This window comes from Callospermophilus lateralis, chromosome 18, assembly GCF_048772815.1.
Source record: "Callospermophilus lateralis isolate mCalLat2 chromosome 18, mCalLat2.hap1, whole genome shotgun sequence".
In the NCBI taxonomy this organism is placed as follows: domain Eukaryota; kingdom Metazoa; phylum Chordata; class Mammalia; order Rodentia; family Sciuridae; genus Callospermophilus; species Callospermophilus lateralis.
This window is the reverse complement of record NC_135322.1, coordinates 41,754,978-41,770,051: the sequence shown is the minus strand read 5'-3', so window position 1 is coordinate 41,770,051 and position 15,074 is coordinate 41,754,978. Positions and strand designations below refer to the sequence as shown.

The 15,074-nt window shown below is 50.9% G+C and overlaps 1 protein-coding gene across 4 annotated transcripts in view; it reads right to left on the bottom strand.

The window, feature by feature from the left end:
- The window catches only part of Ndrg4 (NDRG family member 4), a 41,652-nt gene extending 27,095 nt beyond the window's left edge, over positions 1 to 14,557 (bottom strand). For 2 of the 4 annotated variants that reach the window (XM_076837638.2, XM_076837639.2), the window contains exon 1: positions 13,413 to 13,564. In XM_076837638.2, coding sequence (XP_076693753.2) covers positions 13,413 to 13,449 — 37 coding nt within the window. In that variant the 5' untranslated portion in view covers positions 13,450 to 13,564. Of the gene's footprint in view, positions 1 to 13,412; positions 13,565 to 14,071; positions 14,168 to 14,428 lie in introns of those variants that run through there. The other 2 variants (XM_076837640.2, XM_076837641.2) reach the window with 2 other exon arrangements.
- Positions 14,558 to 15,074: the final 517 nt, after the last annotated feature.

Genomic DNA, 15,074 nt, shown 5'->3' with positions numbered 1-15,074 from the left:
GTGATTCATTGAATCCTCTCAATGCCTCTCTGAGGCAGGGCCTACGATTGTCCTGGATTCGTAGCTGGGGAAGGGAGGTTCAAACAGGTGAAATAACCAGACCAAGGTTTTACCAGGAGTAAATGATAAAACCCAGACTTGAACCAACCATGTCTGGGTCTACGGCCCGTAGGTCAGTCTGGGCTGCATGACCTCAATCACCCCGGGATGCATGGATGAGTGGCTCCATCCTCCCATTGTAGCCTCCCTGAGGACAGAGGCCTGACCCTGTTCATCTGTCAAACTTCATTAGCCCAGAGGCTGAGGCTCAATGATTTTCAAATCGAACAATTCACCAATACGAGGACAAACAGGACAGACTGAGGTTGACCTGCCCACAGAAGGTCAACATTTTTGTCACTCGTATTCCACCGTTCCAATGTCACTTAGAGGCATAAAGCAGTACTTGCATGCACACCACCAAGGCTTGGAGACCTCTGGAACAGGCTGGTGAGGTTTCCCAGATCTTGGAGGAAGCAGTAAAGCCTCAGCTCGCCCCCAGCTTATGCACCCTCCTCTGCTGCTCTCCTCATTCTCAGTCCCTGCCTGACTCTCTGGTGTCTCCAGGGAGGCTTGTCACAACCCCCCAATAGAGGAACAGGCTTAGGAGCTCCCGGAGCCAGGCTCAGCCAGAAGGAAAAACCAGCGTGAATCCGGCAAGAAGAGGGGACTCAAGTCTGGGGGAGGGGGTCAGAAAGCCACGCCCTGAAAACCAGGGGGAAGCACAAGGCGTATCCACTAGCCACCAGGGACATGCAGGGAACTACCAGAGATTCCTCAAGGACCAGGGCTTCATCTGTTCTGGGCACTGGGCGAGCAGACACTTTGTTCGATCTTTGCTCAGTAAAATGAAATGAATGGATGAAGGGAGGCTCACTGTTCACTCTAACTGCGAACTACTGATAGCACCCAGAGTTGGCAGGCAGCGGGGTACAGGCACACGCGCTCTGCCACTGTTGGTTGGATTACGGTGGGTTCAGCTTTATTTGGGGGACAACTTGGTATAATCTGTCAAATAATTGTCAACTGTGCAATTCATCTCCAGGTATTTATCCTAAAGAAAAACACAGGTGGGTACGGCAGGAACTGGTGCACAAGAGACTCAGTGCAGGGGAGTCGTTCAAAAGGGGAAGCAACCTAAATGAACATCAGGAGAATAGTTAAACAAATTATGGAGCATCTGTGCCCCCGAGTACCAAGCAGCTTCAAGATAAAAAATAACATCAGCCAAGCGTGGTGGTGCATGCCTGTTATGCCTGCCACTCGGAGGCTGAGGCAGGAGGATTGCAAGTTTGAAGACAGCCTGGGCAATTTAGCAAGATCCCGTCTCAAAATAAAAAAAACTGGTTGGGGATGTAGCTCTGTAGTAGAGCGCTTGCCTGCCTAACGTGTGAGCCTTGAGTTCAATCCCCAATAAAAAAGCAAAAGGGACGTTCCACTCACACACATAGGGAAAACTTTCTAAAATATACAGGTAAAAGAAAAAGGAACATCGTACAATAAGAAGTCTAAGTAATCTCACTTATGTAAAACATACACATACTGGACAGGTACACCTAACACATACTGGAAAATTCAAGAAGAAAATCCTCAAATGATTCAAGGTAAGCTCGAACAGTTCCTTTCTGGGGAAGGATAGGGGTTTGGAAGGTTATGAAAGGGAATTTTTATTCTATACACCAGATTTTATCAAATCTTAAGATACCACGGAGTATAAGTAGCATATTTTATATATCGAAAAGAAAATGTTTCTAGTTAAGATAGAATATTTCCTCCCTTGTATTTTTTTTTTTTTTTTTTTGGAAAAAATTCTGCTTGCAGAGAAATCGCAAAACAAACAACAACAACAACAAAACAGAACTTTTTCAGATACCTTAACCTAGTTTCCTTCAAAGTTACACAATTGTGCTTTTTTGGGGGGTGGGGGCAGTGTCAGGACCTGATCCAAGACGTCACACTGCACTTAGTTGTCAAGCCTCTTCCACCAGGGACAGTTCCTCTGTTCTTGTCTTTTATGACTTTGACACTTTTTTCTTTTGGGATTGAACCTTGGGGCTCTTTACCACTGAGTCACATTCCCCAACCACTTTTTTTTTTGGTACTGGGGATTGAACCTATGGGTGCTTAACCACCAGCACACATCCCCAGCTCTTATTCATATTTTTTAAATTTAGAGACAGGGTCTCACTGAGTTGCTTAGGGTCTTGCTAAATTGCTGAGGTTGGCCTTGAACTTGCGACACTCCTGCCTCGGCCTCCCAAGTGGCTGGGGTTACAGGCGTGCGCCACTGCGCCTGGTGACTTTGACATGTTTGAGGAACGCTGGTTGCTTCATCTGGAGTGTCTTCGGTTCAGGTTTGTCCATTGTATTTTTTTTTCACCATTCGACTGAAGCCAGACCTTGTGGGCACGAATACAAAGAAACCACGTGTCCTGAGCACCAGACCCAGGCACCGGCTGCCAATCTGTCTTATTACTGGGGCTGTTAACCTTGATCACATGACGAAGGGGCTGTCTCCCTGCAAAGTGACCAGTCTCCCCTTTGCAATTAATAAGTGTCTGTGGGAAGCTGCTCGGACACTCAAAGACATCCTGTCTCTCCTCTTACTTCTACCTGCTAATTTTAACAACCATTGATGACCGCTGCCCACAATCACTGTGGGGTTTGTCTAATAATAATTTTCTATTTCCATTATTAGTCTACGTTTGTTTGTTGGAACTCTCCTGTAAGAAAGAGCTCTCCCTTCTCTTCTACCTCCTCATCTATTCCATTGTTTATTTACACCACTGTGGGCTCATGGATATTGATCTGATGGGTTCAAAAATCCATTGCTAATTGTTTTTAATTTCCTGGTTCAAACTGGGTCATATTTGGCCTTTGGGAGTCTCCTAGGGTTGGCTCTTGTGTCCTTTCAACATGTACCCATCATTCTTTGAGTAGTTTCTGATTTTACAGAGTTAATAGATGTTCCAAACTCATTCCCTTCTGCCTCAACCCTGGAATCAACCCCTTCTTCGAGTTCCCTGATTCCTCTTTGGGGAGACTTAGAAACCAACATCTGGATAGTGAGGGTGCTCACTGATACGGGGTGTCCTTCACCTAGGTCCCTCCACAGGTAGGGCAGGAAAACATAAGATACCAAAGCACATAGTTACTTCTGAATCTATCCATCTGTATAGATGTTGAAAATCTGGAATTTTTATTTCTATTTCCTTTGTTTCTAATTCAACACCAGGGTCTGTTCTAACTTTCCTCCTTATCCTGATTTACATGTTTTTCTCCAATGGTGAGAAACATGGTTCTCATTACCCATAATATTTTTGCTTATTTGTCCATTCCTAGGGTACACACAAAGAAGTTCTGGACTTGCCACCTCATGACGAGTTCTTATTTTTCATTTTTTTCTTTCTTTCTTTTTTTTTTTTGTGTGTGCTTATTGAAAGTGTTCTTTTAGACTTACATTCAGATTTTTTAAATCATCTCACTCATGTGAATTCTAAAAAAAAAAAAAAGGAAAAGGTCATTGAAATCAGTTGAGGAAGGTCTTCTTAAAATGTCTTGGCACTCTGGAGTCCAAAGCCTGTCGATCGGTCCTGGAGTCTTGACACCTGCGGTTTCTATGTAGTCCGGGCTTCCCAGCAGCAAAGACGCTGGTGACGTGCTCTGTGTGGTCTCCAGGATTCCCTTCCAAGATGCTGACGTGCACCCTGCACATTCTGATGCTTGTGGGACAGCAGTGACAGCAAAGTCACGCTGCCCACTTTGTCAGCAGAGACTAGAGAATGCATCCCAATTTTAGAAATGTTCAAGTGTGAAAAAAAAAAAAAGTGCATGTTAGAATAGAAGTAACGGAGCTCTCCCAGTTAGATGCTGAGGCCCGGCGCCCATGTGTGAGCTCAGTTTTTCTACACACTTGGCTCTAGGTGTTAAACAGACATAATAATAGATTCCCGAATTTTAGATACGTGGGAAGATGATGGGAAAAATCTTGGGACTAGATGCTGTTCTGCCATTGAAATGTAAAGGAAAATATGTGACTCTGGGGCATTGTTCTTCAAAGAAGAGACATGCCAGTCTTGACTCTTTCTCCTGCCAGCTGGCTAGAATATAGATTTAATGACAGGCGCTAGAGCAGCCATTTTGGACCTTGAAGCAGGACATTAAAGGTGGCAGAGAGGCAACATAGGAGTCTAGACAACTGAGGATAATGAAGCCATGATTTGTGATGGTCCGTTTCCAGACCCTGTTTGTGAGAGAGGTCAATACACGTTTATCTTAATCTATTATTATCATGAGTGTTTTGTCATACAGTTGAAGCTAATCTAAATTTGGGACCTTTTTTTTGTGTGTGTGTGGAGGGGAAGATTCAGCCTAATATGCTAAAGGAAGTCAAGGCAAAGGGCTTTCTGAAAGAAAATAGGGACACACTAGAGCTAATCCAGAACCTGCAACTTCCTCCTTGCAGGGAGCACAATAATCCATGAGATCTGTGATGTGATTTTCTCCAAGAGTAGTTTTTTTGGTTGTTTTTTTTTTTTTTTTTTTTTTTTTTTTTTACTAGGGATTGAACCCAGGGATGCTTTACTACTTGGCTATACCCCCAGTCCTTTATGTTTCTTATTTTGAGACAGGGTCTTCCTAAATTGCCCAGGCTAGCCTCCAACTTGCGATCCTCCTGCTTCAGCCTCCTGTGAGACAGGAATTACCAGCGTGCACCACTGCCCCTGACTCTCCATGAGGTTTAAACAAGTTCACCAGCCCCTTCTAACCCACCACGGAAAAGTTCACAATCATCGTATCAACATGGGTAACCATGACCTACATTAAAAAGTTAAAAAGCTTTAGCTTGGTGCTTTTCTCGCAAATTCTCAAGTCTCTTTAACACAGGGGTCTCATTCAATTCAACTGTGTATCTTTGCCCAATTTGGCAAATTTCCCAGAAACAAAGCAACACTTGTCCTGGATCTTGCTGCAAGATTCAAAGAGGTGCCGGGCCACGCTTGTAATCTCAGCTGCTCGGGAGGCCGAGGCAGGAGGACAGCAAGTTCAAGGCCAACCTAGCAATTTAGCAAGCACTGTCTCAAAGTAAGAAAGGCGGGGGATGTGGCTCAGTGGTCAAGTGCCCCTGGGATCAATCCCTGGTATCCAAAAAAAAAAAAAAAAAAGGTTCAAAGAGGGAGGCCAAGGCAACCTAATGGGCATCTGCAACAGAGAGCAAGCCCAAGGGGGCATGGCTTACTTGGTCCTCGCTCACCAAAAGGCCTCTGCTCCTCTGAACTTCCCAATACACTGACACTTTGAAAAACAATGTTTGATTGGTGAGGAGGACTCTAGGCAGCTCCCAGAGTTTTCCGACCTCACATGCTTGCCGGAGGGGGCTGCCTATCAGTGCCCACCCAACTCCTAGGTCATGTCTTCTTGTGATGACACGATGCTCGAAAAACGTTTGGCTTTTGGAGCATGTTGGACTTCAGATGTTTGAATGAGGCCTGTGGATCTGGTAAAGTCTATGCCGTTATCCACAGAAACTCTGAAATCAGAAACTCTTCTGGCCCCAAGCATTTCAGCCCCAGGGATACTCTGGCTATATGTTTCTGGAACTATTCAAGGCACTGGAGATGACAGGCTGACCATCACACGCAAAGAGTCCCACTATTGCAGCGGTATTTCTTTGCGGGGGAGGGGAAATCAATCAACAAATGCAAGTAAACATATGGTGTTCAGATGTTCTAGGTGCAATGGAGGAAGTCAAGTCACAGAACGGGGCAGAAGCAGATTGGGGCACTGTGATCTAGACAGGATGGTTAGAGATGTCCCCAGGCTGACAAAGGTCACATGAGCACAGATTTGAAGGGAGATGGGCAGTGATTCCTGGGGATGCTGAGGAGGATGCTGAGCACAGAGGAACAGCACATGCAAAGGCCCGGGGCAGGTGCTTGCTGCATGGCATGTTCAGGACAGAGGAAGCCCAGGAGATAGAGCAGAGTGGCGAGGGGGAGAGGCAGGAGGTGAGGCACTGAGCTAAGGGGCAGAGTCCAGCTCACAGCCCTGAAGATCCATAGAAAATCTGGGGTTTTCACTCTGAATGTGCAGATGCATTGGACAGTCTGAAGCAGAGGAGTGACAGGAGGGGCTTCTCATCAGAGGGTCCCTCTTCCTGCTGGGTGATGCCTAGACCTGGGGCTGAGGCTGCAAACAGGGGGACCTGTTGCCTGCCACCCAGCACATGGGGGCAGGCAAGGTGGTGAGAGGCTTTGAGCTGGTTCCACAGACATTTGTTCTGGGGCTCTGGCCACTGGGGCGGGAGCAAAATGTCATTGGTGGATTAGAATCTGAAGGCCTCAGTGAGGAGCAAGAGGCTGGGGAGGCCCTGGGTGTGAGCTGGGCTGTCCTGCTGAGGTGACTGGGTCTGTCCCAGACTGAGTGGAGGGTCGCATCCATGCCCCACCCACCCTCTGGGCAGAGGCTACAGTAGGAGTCAGATCCGTAGCTGCTCAGACAAAGCTCCATGAACCTGGTGGTTTCTTTTTTGCAATACTGGGAACGGACCCCAGGGTGCTCTACCGCTGAGCTGTATTCCTGGCCCTGTGGGTTGTGTTTTTTTTTTTGTACCAGGGATTGGACCCAGGGGTACTTTCCCACTGAACTATATCCCCAGCCTTTTTTAGGGTCTTGTTACCGAGGCTGACTTTCAGGAGCCGCTGGGATTACAATCGTGCGTCACCGTGCCTGGCTCCCAGCCCTTTTTGAGACAGGGTCTCAAGGTCTCACCAAATGCCCAGGCTGCCCTTGAACCTGTGATCCTCCCATCTCAGCCTCCAAAGTTGCTGGATTACAGTCGTGTGCTATGGCACCCTGCAAACCTGGTGGTTTGTAGCAGCATACAGCTTCTCTCTCTCTCTCTCTCTCTCTCTCTCTTACATCCAACTATTTTTATTGTATTTTTTATTTGTTCTAATTAGTTATACGTGACAGTAGGGTGCATCTGACACACTACACCAATGGAGCATCCCTTCTCATTCCTCTGGCCGTCCACGGTGCATAGTCACATCCACAGTGTAATTACCCATGTACACAGGGTCCAGCTCTTAAGTTCTGAAGGTTAGAAGCTGGTGACCAGAGTCCAGGGCCACTCCACTCAGGGCTCAGCCGGGGAGCTGCTCTCCTGCCCTTTCCAGCGTTCCTTACATTCTTTGGCCGGTGGCCCTTCCCCCTCTTCTAGGCCACCAAGCTGCTCCGGTCACCACATCCCCTCTCCTGCTGTGGAACATCCTCTCCTCCTCTTACAAAGATACAGATGCATTCAGGCCCCATGGATAATCCTGGAATCTCTCTCCATCTAAGACCCTAAACTCAACGGCATCTGCAAAGTCCCTTTTACCACATAAGGCAAGTTCTAGGGATTGGATCAGAAAATCTTTGGGGGCCACCATCAGCCCAGCACAACCTTGCAAGAGGGAGACACAAAGATATGGCCTGTGCCTGTAGTTCACGGTGGGGAGCGAATTCCTGCTCCCTGGACTTGGGAGACTCAGGGGAGCATCCAGGGACCACTCCTCCCTCCTCTTCCTCTGCACTGGACCCCAGCGCTCCTCCCAGGTTTCCAGGGACCTGGTTTCACCAAAGTCTTTGCCTAGCACTCTAGCACTTTCCCCTATGCGTTTTCTGACTTTTAAGTCTTAAAAACCAGAAATTGAGCCAGGCACAGTGGCGCACGCCTGTAATCTCAGCTACTAGGAAGGCTGGGGAAGGAGGATCCAGAGTTTGAGGCCGGCCTGGGCAACTTAGCAAGACCTTGTCTCAAAATACAAAGTAAAAAAGGGTTGGGGACGTAGCTCGGGAGGCAAGGCCTCTGGGTTCAATGACCGGTACCACCATCACCACCACCAAAACCCAGAACTTGAACTTCATGTAGTACAAACTCACTGAGAAAAACAGAGGAACTAAAAGAAGAGGAAATTACAGAAAATCCTGTGCACTAGAGATACCCACTGCCAACGTCCCAGCACCTACCCTTTTGTTCATCTCCACTGGTCATCTAAACCTTGGAAAAGATATTTTTTTAAAGCAAGAAACATTGTTTTGAAATATCTTTTGGACTCCAGATCTAGAGACATGTTGTTTCAAATCCTGGCCAGCCACTGACCATCTGTGTGGCCTCTGGCAAATTACTTAAGTGGTCTGTGCCTCTGTTTCCTTATCTGTAAAAAGGAAGAAATAGCAGCATGTATCTCACTGTTACGACAATGTAGAATGTAGGGCTGTGCCTGGCTGTGGTTTGTGCCATATAACTGTGAGGTGTCTTGTATATGCAAAAAACCAAAAAACAAAATTCCTGGTTCATCATTATGTATTCTTTTTTGGGGGGGAGGGGTACCAGGGATTGAACTCAGGGGCTCTCAATCACGGAGCCCCATCCCCAGCCCTATTTTGTATTTTATTTAGAGACAGGGTCTCACTGAGTTTGCTCAGCATCTCACTTTTGCTGAGGCTGGCTTTGAACTCGAGATCCTCCTGCCTCAGCCTCCCGAGCCTCTGGAATTATAGGTGTGCACTACTGGGCCTGGCTCATCACTACTCTTTATTCACTTTTTCCATTTATTTCTTATATATAAATATGTGTGTGTGTATATACGTGTGTGTGTGTGTGTGTATATATATATATATATTTTTTTTTTTTTAGTTGTCAATGAACCTTTATTTTATTTATTTATATGTGGTGCTGACAATCGAACCCAGTGCCTCACACATGCTAGGCAAGTGCTCAACCACTGAGCCACAACCCCAGACCCTCCATTTATCTGTTTTGTTGCATAAGCTGATCAATAACTATTCATGGAACATATATTAGTCTGTTTAATAAAGAACTTGGACCAAGGCTATAAATGCCAGTTATGTTATTTTCAGTATTATTGGTAATATTTTAAAATTTTCTTGTAATAAAGCACACTTTTATAATTAAAAAAAACTGTGAGTCATCATCACCATTATTATTACACATATTGAGGCGGACACCATTCGGGTGGATAGATGACCCTCGGAAGCACAATTTGCAGCTACCTGTGAATTACGGTCCCTGGGGACGGCTGTGCTCTTCCACTGGTAGGCAGTTAGGTTGTTTCCACTTTTTTTTTCTTCTATAAACAATGACAGAATAAATATCCTTGAACGAACACCTCTTTATTTGTTCCTAAAAATTCAACTGCTGAGTCACAGATCACACTTATTTTTGAGCTTTGGATACATCATGGCCTTGCCCTTCCTAAGAGCGGTACCTGTTTCTCCCCTGTGCAGTGGAACGGCATGCCCCTCTCCCCACGCCACCCTAGCACATCCAACAATCTGCACATCTGTCCCCTGTCCCCAGCAGACATTCTCCCAGTGCTTATCTGTGCAGCCTCCACAGATACAGCAGCAGAGTGTGCTGAAGGGAGAAACTGGCAGTGAGGATTCCAGGTCCTGTTTTCAGCCTCCTGGGGGGCAAATCCATGCCTCAGTTTACCCCTCAGGTGAAATGTGGGCCAACAAACTTGCTGACCAGTAAACACGACTGCAGCGTAGCCAGTAAAATGGTGTGGGCTACAAATTCCACGCACGAAAAGAGAACCCAAATTCTACACAGAACTGGTCAAACTTTTGCTTTTTAATCCCACACCAAGTATGTTATTTTAAATTGCCAACATCCAATACCAAGGCTCCCAAGGGACCACTTCAGAGCCCCAAATCTGCCATTTTTAGAGCTGCCTGTGATGCCGAACCATCTTGAAAACATATTATTTGAGTACAAATCCACCAAAAACAATTGCTTTCTTATTTGCAAACAGACAAGCTACCAAGGCACCAACAATCTGCCCTCTGGGAACTGTAAGGAGTTTGTGAGCAGGTGACAGTGTCCCAGGCTCCTTCACCAGGGTGGTCTTGGAGCCTTGTCACAATGCTCCCATTTTACCGACAAGGAGACTGAGGCTCAGAGATGTTAAGAATTCGCCCAGGAGCTCAGAAGCAGAGAGGAGACCCTGAGAATCACATCCTCTGATGGCAAGATCACCACCTTCCTTGTTCCTATTGCAGCAAGATCCTGCCAGAGTCTGGCAACTGCAGGCCTCAGAGGCACTGGTTATCAGGGGAGCCTCAGAGTGGCCCCATGGCCGCCTCTTCTCTCCAGAACAAAAAGATGTGCTGGGCTTGAGCAGGACAGCTTGTGGGCATCCCTCCAGGTCCCACGTGAGGGGGCACCTAGCTTCTCACACCTGCTCTCAGAGCTGTGGATGTTGGGCCACAAGGGCCCAGATGCCATGGCCCACTCCAGCCCATGATGCCAACCTGAGACATATCCAGAGCGGCCTGGGTTGTGCACAGAACTCAGCAGAGGAACTGGGAGACCCTGAAGGAGGAGACTCTGGATCCTGAAGCAAAGCAGAGGAAGAAATCCTGGAATAATCTGATGGCAGCTCAAGGATCATGGCCCTGCGAATGCCATTTACCGCCTGCCTGCCAGATGCCACGCTCAACATCTGACACACACTCTCCCACCCAAATACTAACCAGGCCGACCCTGCCTAGCTTCTGAGATGGAATGCATTCAGGGTGGTGTGGCTGTAGACCTGACACACATATTCCATTCTACAAGTGAGGGAAATGACATGTGGAGAAGCTTCAAAACCAGGCATGGTGGCACACACCTGTAATCCCAGTGGCTCAGGAGGCTGGGGCAGGAGGATTGAAAGTTTGAGACCAGCTTCAGTAACTTAGGGAGGCCCTAAGCAACATAGTAAGACCCTGTCTCATACACACACACACACACACACACACAAGTTGGGATGTGGCTCAGTGATTGAGCACCCCTGGGTTCAATCCCCAGTACCAAAATTAAAACAAAACAAAACAACAACAACAAAAACTGGCCCAACACCAGGCAACACAGTTAGGAAGCCTGGGGCCACTCCAGATTGGCGCTGGGGTTTGACTTCAGAGCCAACTTCTCTCCAGCTGACAGAGTGACTGACCTCATTGGTGAAGTGGGCACCATAATAAAATAGAATGGGAAAACTATGAAGAGCTAAATCCATAGGAGGTTGTTTGTTTTTTTTTTAAAGGGGTGGGGGTGGGGCAGGGGGCAGAGAGTTAGAGGTCCTGCACAGCCTCCCTCAGGTGCAGCTGACTAGTGGGGCTATGTGAGCTCAGACTCGGTCAACAGCTATTGAGCACTTACTGTATGCTGCCACAATAAATGGGCCCCATCCTGATTGTGACCTGCTTATCATCCAAAGGGATGAATCAAATTCTCTCAGCTGCATGTGACAGGAATAAAGTAGGGTGGGGGCATATCTAGAGCTGCTGGCAGCCAATCAGCCAGGGCAGGTGGAGATCCCCATTAGGGGGAGATCCAAGATGAAGGAACCAGAGAGGACACAAAGCCTGAGAGGTGCCCACAGGACATAGGTCCCAATCATGTGTGCCACCTGGACTGTCTCAGCAGGCGTCACACCAGTTCTTAGATGGAGGGGTCAACAGCTGCATCTTGAAGCTGAGAAAACCAAAGTCAGAGAGGTTAAGCCACCTGTCCGAAATCACCCAGCTACTGGCAGGGGGCTGGAGTGTGAACCCAGATCTGTGAGGCAAGGAAGAGGCCAGGAGGGGCCCGGAGAGAGGGAAGTCTGGACAAAACAGCATCGGAGGGGACGTGCTGATGCCAGGCCTGGTGTAGATGTGCACTGGGAGCCTGTGACAGATGATAGAGACTAAGAGGGTCCTGCCCCAGCCTGGCCAGGGTCTTAATAAGTGCCAGAACCTGGTGAGCCCACCTGATAATGGAGGAGGGGTCCTGATTCCTGCACCCAGTTGAGATGAGGGCACACTATATGGGGACCTCAAAACATGGACCCCCCTAAAACCCCCACTCCCCTATCATTTCTTCTCCAGGATGAAGAGGGGGAGGAGGAAGGGCATCCAGGTCTGTTCTCCATGCAGGGCACTATGAAAACTCTCCTTCTAGGGACTTAACATCAAAGTTTTGTTGGGCCAGGCCTACCAACAAAAAACAGCTGGCAAGGTCGGGGGTGGGTGCTCCCGGAGCTTCCAGGGCCCAAGGACCGGTCCCTTCTCTATGAGCTGTCAGGGGCTGCTGTTGGTTTCAGAGCCCCAAACCTCCCCTACCCTACTCCCTCCACCCTATCTCCCTCCCTCCCCTCCCCCACACACTCAGGCCCTGCAGACACCACTCCACACCCAAAGCAAGTCTCTCTCACACTCCAGGCAGGGACCAGTTCCTTCAGTCGTTTGTCCTGTGATGCCAACTCCCTCTCCAAGAACAGAAATTCAGTATTAGTGTTTTCAAAGGCTGTCACATTTAACCTCTGCCCTCTAGCCTCATCCTATTTCCTAAGTGCAACCACAGATTTTTGTCCCTTCCCCACCTTTTAATAGGGTCCTGTCCTCATTCTCTTGTCCCAGACAGTAAGGGTCTCCAGGTGGGACCAAACCCCTGGAGTGCCAAAAGGTATCTACTGGAACGTGTCCCTTCCATGTGTTCATGTAACAGGCATGGGCTCAGCACCTGAAGTCCCAGCCTGGTGGGGTCTGGAATGGACCTCGCCTCCTGTCGGTCCATCTCCGTCCTGGAGAGAACAGAGAAGCCCAGGTGCTACCGCACTTCACCCCTAGGACTGTCTCCTACGCTTCAGACGCTGGCCCCTGTCCTGGCTCTCTTCTCCACCTCTTGCTCTGGGCAGTGGAACTCCAACCATTGCCCCCAGATGCGGGTTTCCAGCAAGGCACCTGGTCACTTCTCCACAGGGGTCCCAAATCCAAGAAGTCCCAGTCATCAGGGTCCAATCTGGCTTCCTACTTTTCAAGTCACTTGTCCTCTACTCCCAACAAGAAACTTCTCACCCCAGAGAAGAGCGAAGAGCGGCTCAGATTGTCACAGGGTGCAGGAAATAAGGGGCCCTGACCATGGTTCCTGCTAGGAGCCCAGAGAGCTCCTTTTTGGGGGGATAAGCGACATTAATCGGCGGCCTGGGGCTTCAGGCTCTCTTTCGGGGTTCTGACCCTAGCTCGACCAGTCCGAGACCCCAAGGATCCGCTCCTATAAGACTAGAGATCACGCCGCGCGCCGCGCGCTCCGCCGGCAGCAGGGCTCAGAAGAGAACCGAGCCGGGTAAGGCGCAGCCTCAGGTGCTCTCCAGGGGCCGGGCTCCGCCTAGGAACAGGTAGCACCCGAGCCAGCTATTAGTTGAATTAAGTGGTGCCCCGTCCCGCTCGGATCCGAGCCTCCCCAAACCCTGCCACCGCTCCCGGAGCCCCCTCCAACTAGAAAAGTAGCGGGCAGCGAGGGCCGCGCCGAGGGCGGCCGCGGGGAAGGGTCGCGGTACCTGCCAGCAATTCGATCTTGTGTCCCAGCACCTTCATCTCGGCGCCCCGCACTGCCCGGCTCGGGCTGCGGCGTCGGGGAAGTGCGCTGGGCCAAGCCGGGGCGCGACGAGGCGCGCGAGAGGCGCGGAGAGGAGCAGCGGGAGAGCCGGAGCCGAGCCGGAGCCAGGCAGGAGCAGCAGCCCGCAGCCAGGAGCGCTCTCGCCGCCCCCTACGCCGCGCGGCCCCCTCCACAAAGGTTTAAAAAAATCCACCAATTGCACGGCCGCGCACCCCCAAAAGGCGCCCGCCGCCACCTGGTCGGGGTGAACTCCAGGAGGCGGATGGAGTGCGCCGGGTGGGTGCGGGTGACAATACGGGTGACAACACGGGAGGGGGCCCTTGCGCCTGCTCCCCGAACAAAGAAACCTGCCGCCCCCGGGCGTCGCTGTAGGGGAGGTGCGGGAGGCTGCTGGGCGGTGGCCCCCTGGGGTCCGGTGCCGGGCCGGGAACGGGAGCCGGGGTGGGGTGGGGAGGACGGACTCCGCCCTCGCGTAGGCGAAATGGGGTCCCCGGGAGGCTACGCGGGGCTCGTAAGCCTGGGGCTGGGGGCGCGCGCAGCAGCCGCAATAGCAAAGGGAGCGGGGGCCGGGGCTGCAGGGGCGAGGACGCGGCGACTCACCGAGGGTGCTGCCAGCGAGACAGACGCGCAGGCGGGAGCCGGGCCTCCGCCGCCGCCGCCAACGCGCTGTGCAGGTGCCAGCAGCCCGCCAGCCCCTCCGCGGGTGCCTGGGGCGAGGGCGGCGCGCCGCGGGGCGTGCCCACTGGGTGTGGTGGGTGTGGGCGCTCGGCCCACCGTGAGCGCCCGGCCTGGTGGCTCGAACCCGGCCGCGGTCCCGAGCGCCCAGCTTCCGCCTCCAATCTTGGCCCGCGCGCCCGATCAGTTGGTGGGTGTGTGGGTGGGAGGGCCAGCGGGACGCCGCGACAAGCAAACCTATCGGAGACCCCGGCGATCTGCAATCCCCCGCCCGTTTCTCACCTCCTGCGGGCACCGGGAGAACGGCCCTGGCCGCTGGGGATCTGCCCGGTGCGGTGCGTGTGAGGCCTTGGCGGCCCCTCCTGTTCCCCAGTACCGCGAGGCGTCGGGTTCCCGGGGAGCGGGTGGCCTCTGCTTCTGTCTTTGTTTGAACTCAAGGCCCCGTAGAGACTCCCCACATCCCGCCGCCACTCCCCTCCCCACCCCTGTCGCTCGGCCCCACCCGCCGCCGCCTGGGAACCATTGGAGAAAAGCCCTGGAGGGTCGGGAAGAAGCAGGGCCTCAGGGTTCTTTGCGGCATAGTCCTGGGTTTTCAGAGCTCGAGGTAAAAATTTGGGCAAAGGTGCTCTGTCTGGGTTCTGAGGGTCCCACCCAGAGCCTGCGACAAGGTTCTGTTCTCAATTCACCTGACATTACCCCAGGTAGAGGGAACAGAGAGACCAGAGTCATTTTCCGCCTCACACTGCTTGGGTCCAGTGCGAACCGCCCTCGACCCCCAAAATGAGAGGGTCAGAGGCCCTGGATGGAGGTAAACTCTAGGAAGATCCTCCAACATTTATCTGGGCCAGACAGCTCGGCAGGAGGCCTCCTGGGGACCCAAGCTGTCTTCAGGCTCTAACAGTAACCCTGGTTCTGCCCCTCCCTGAAT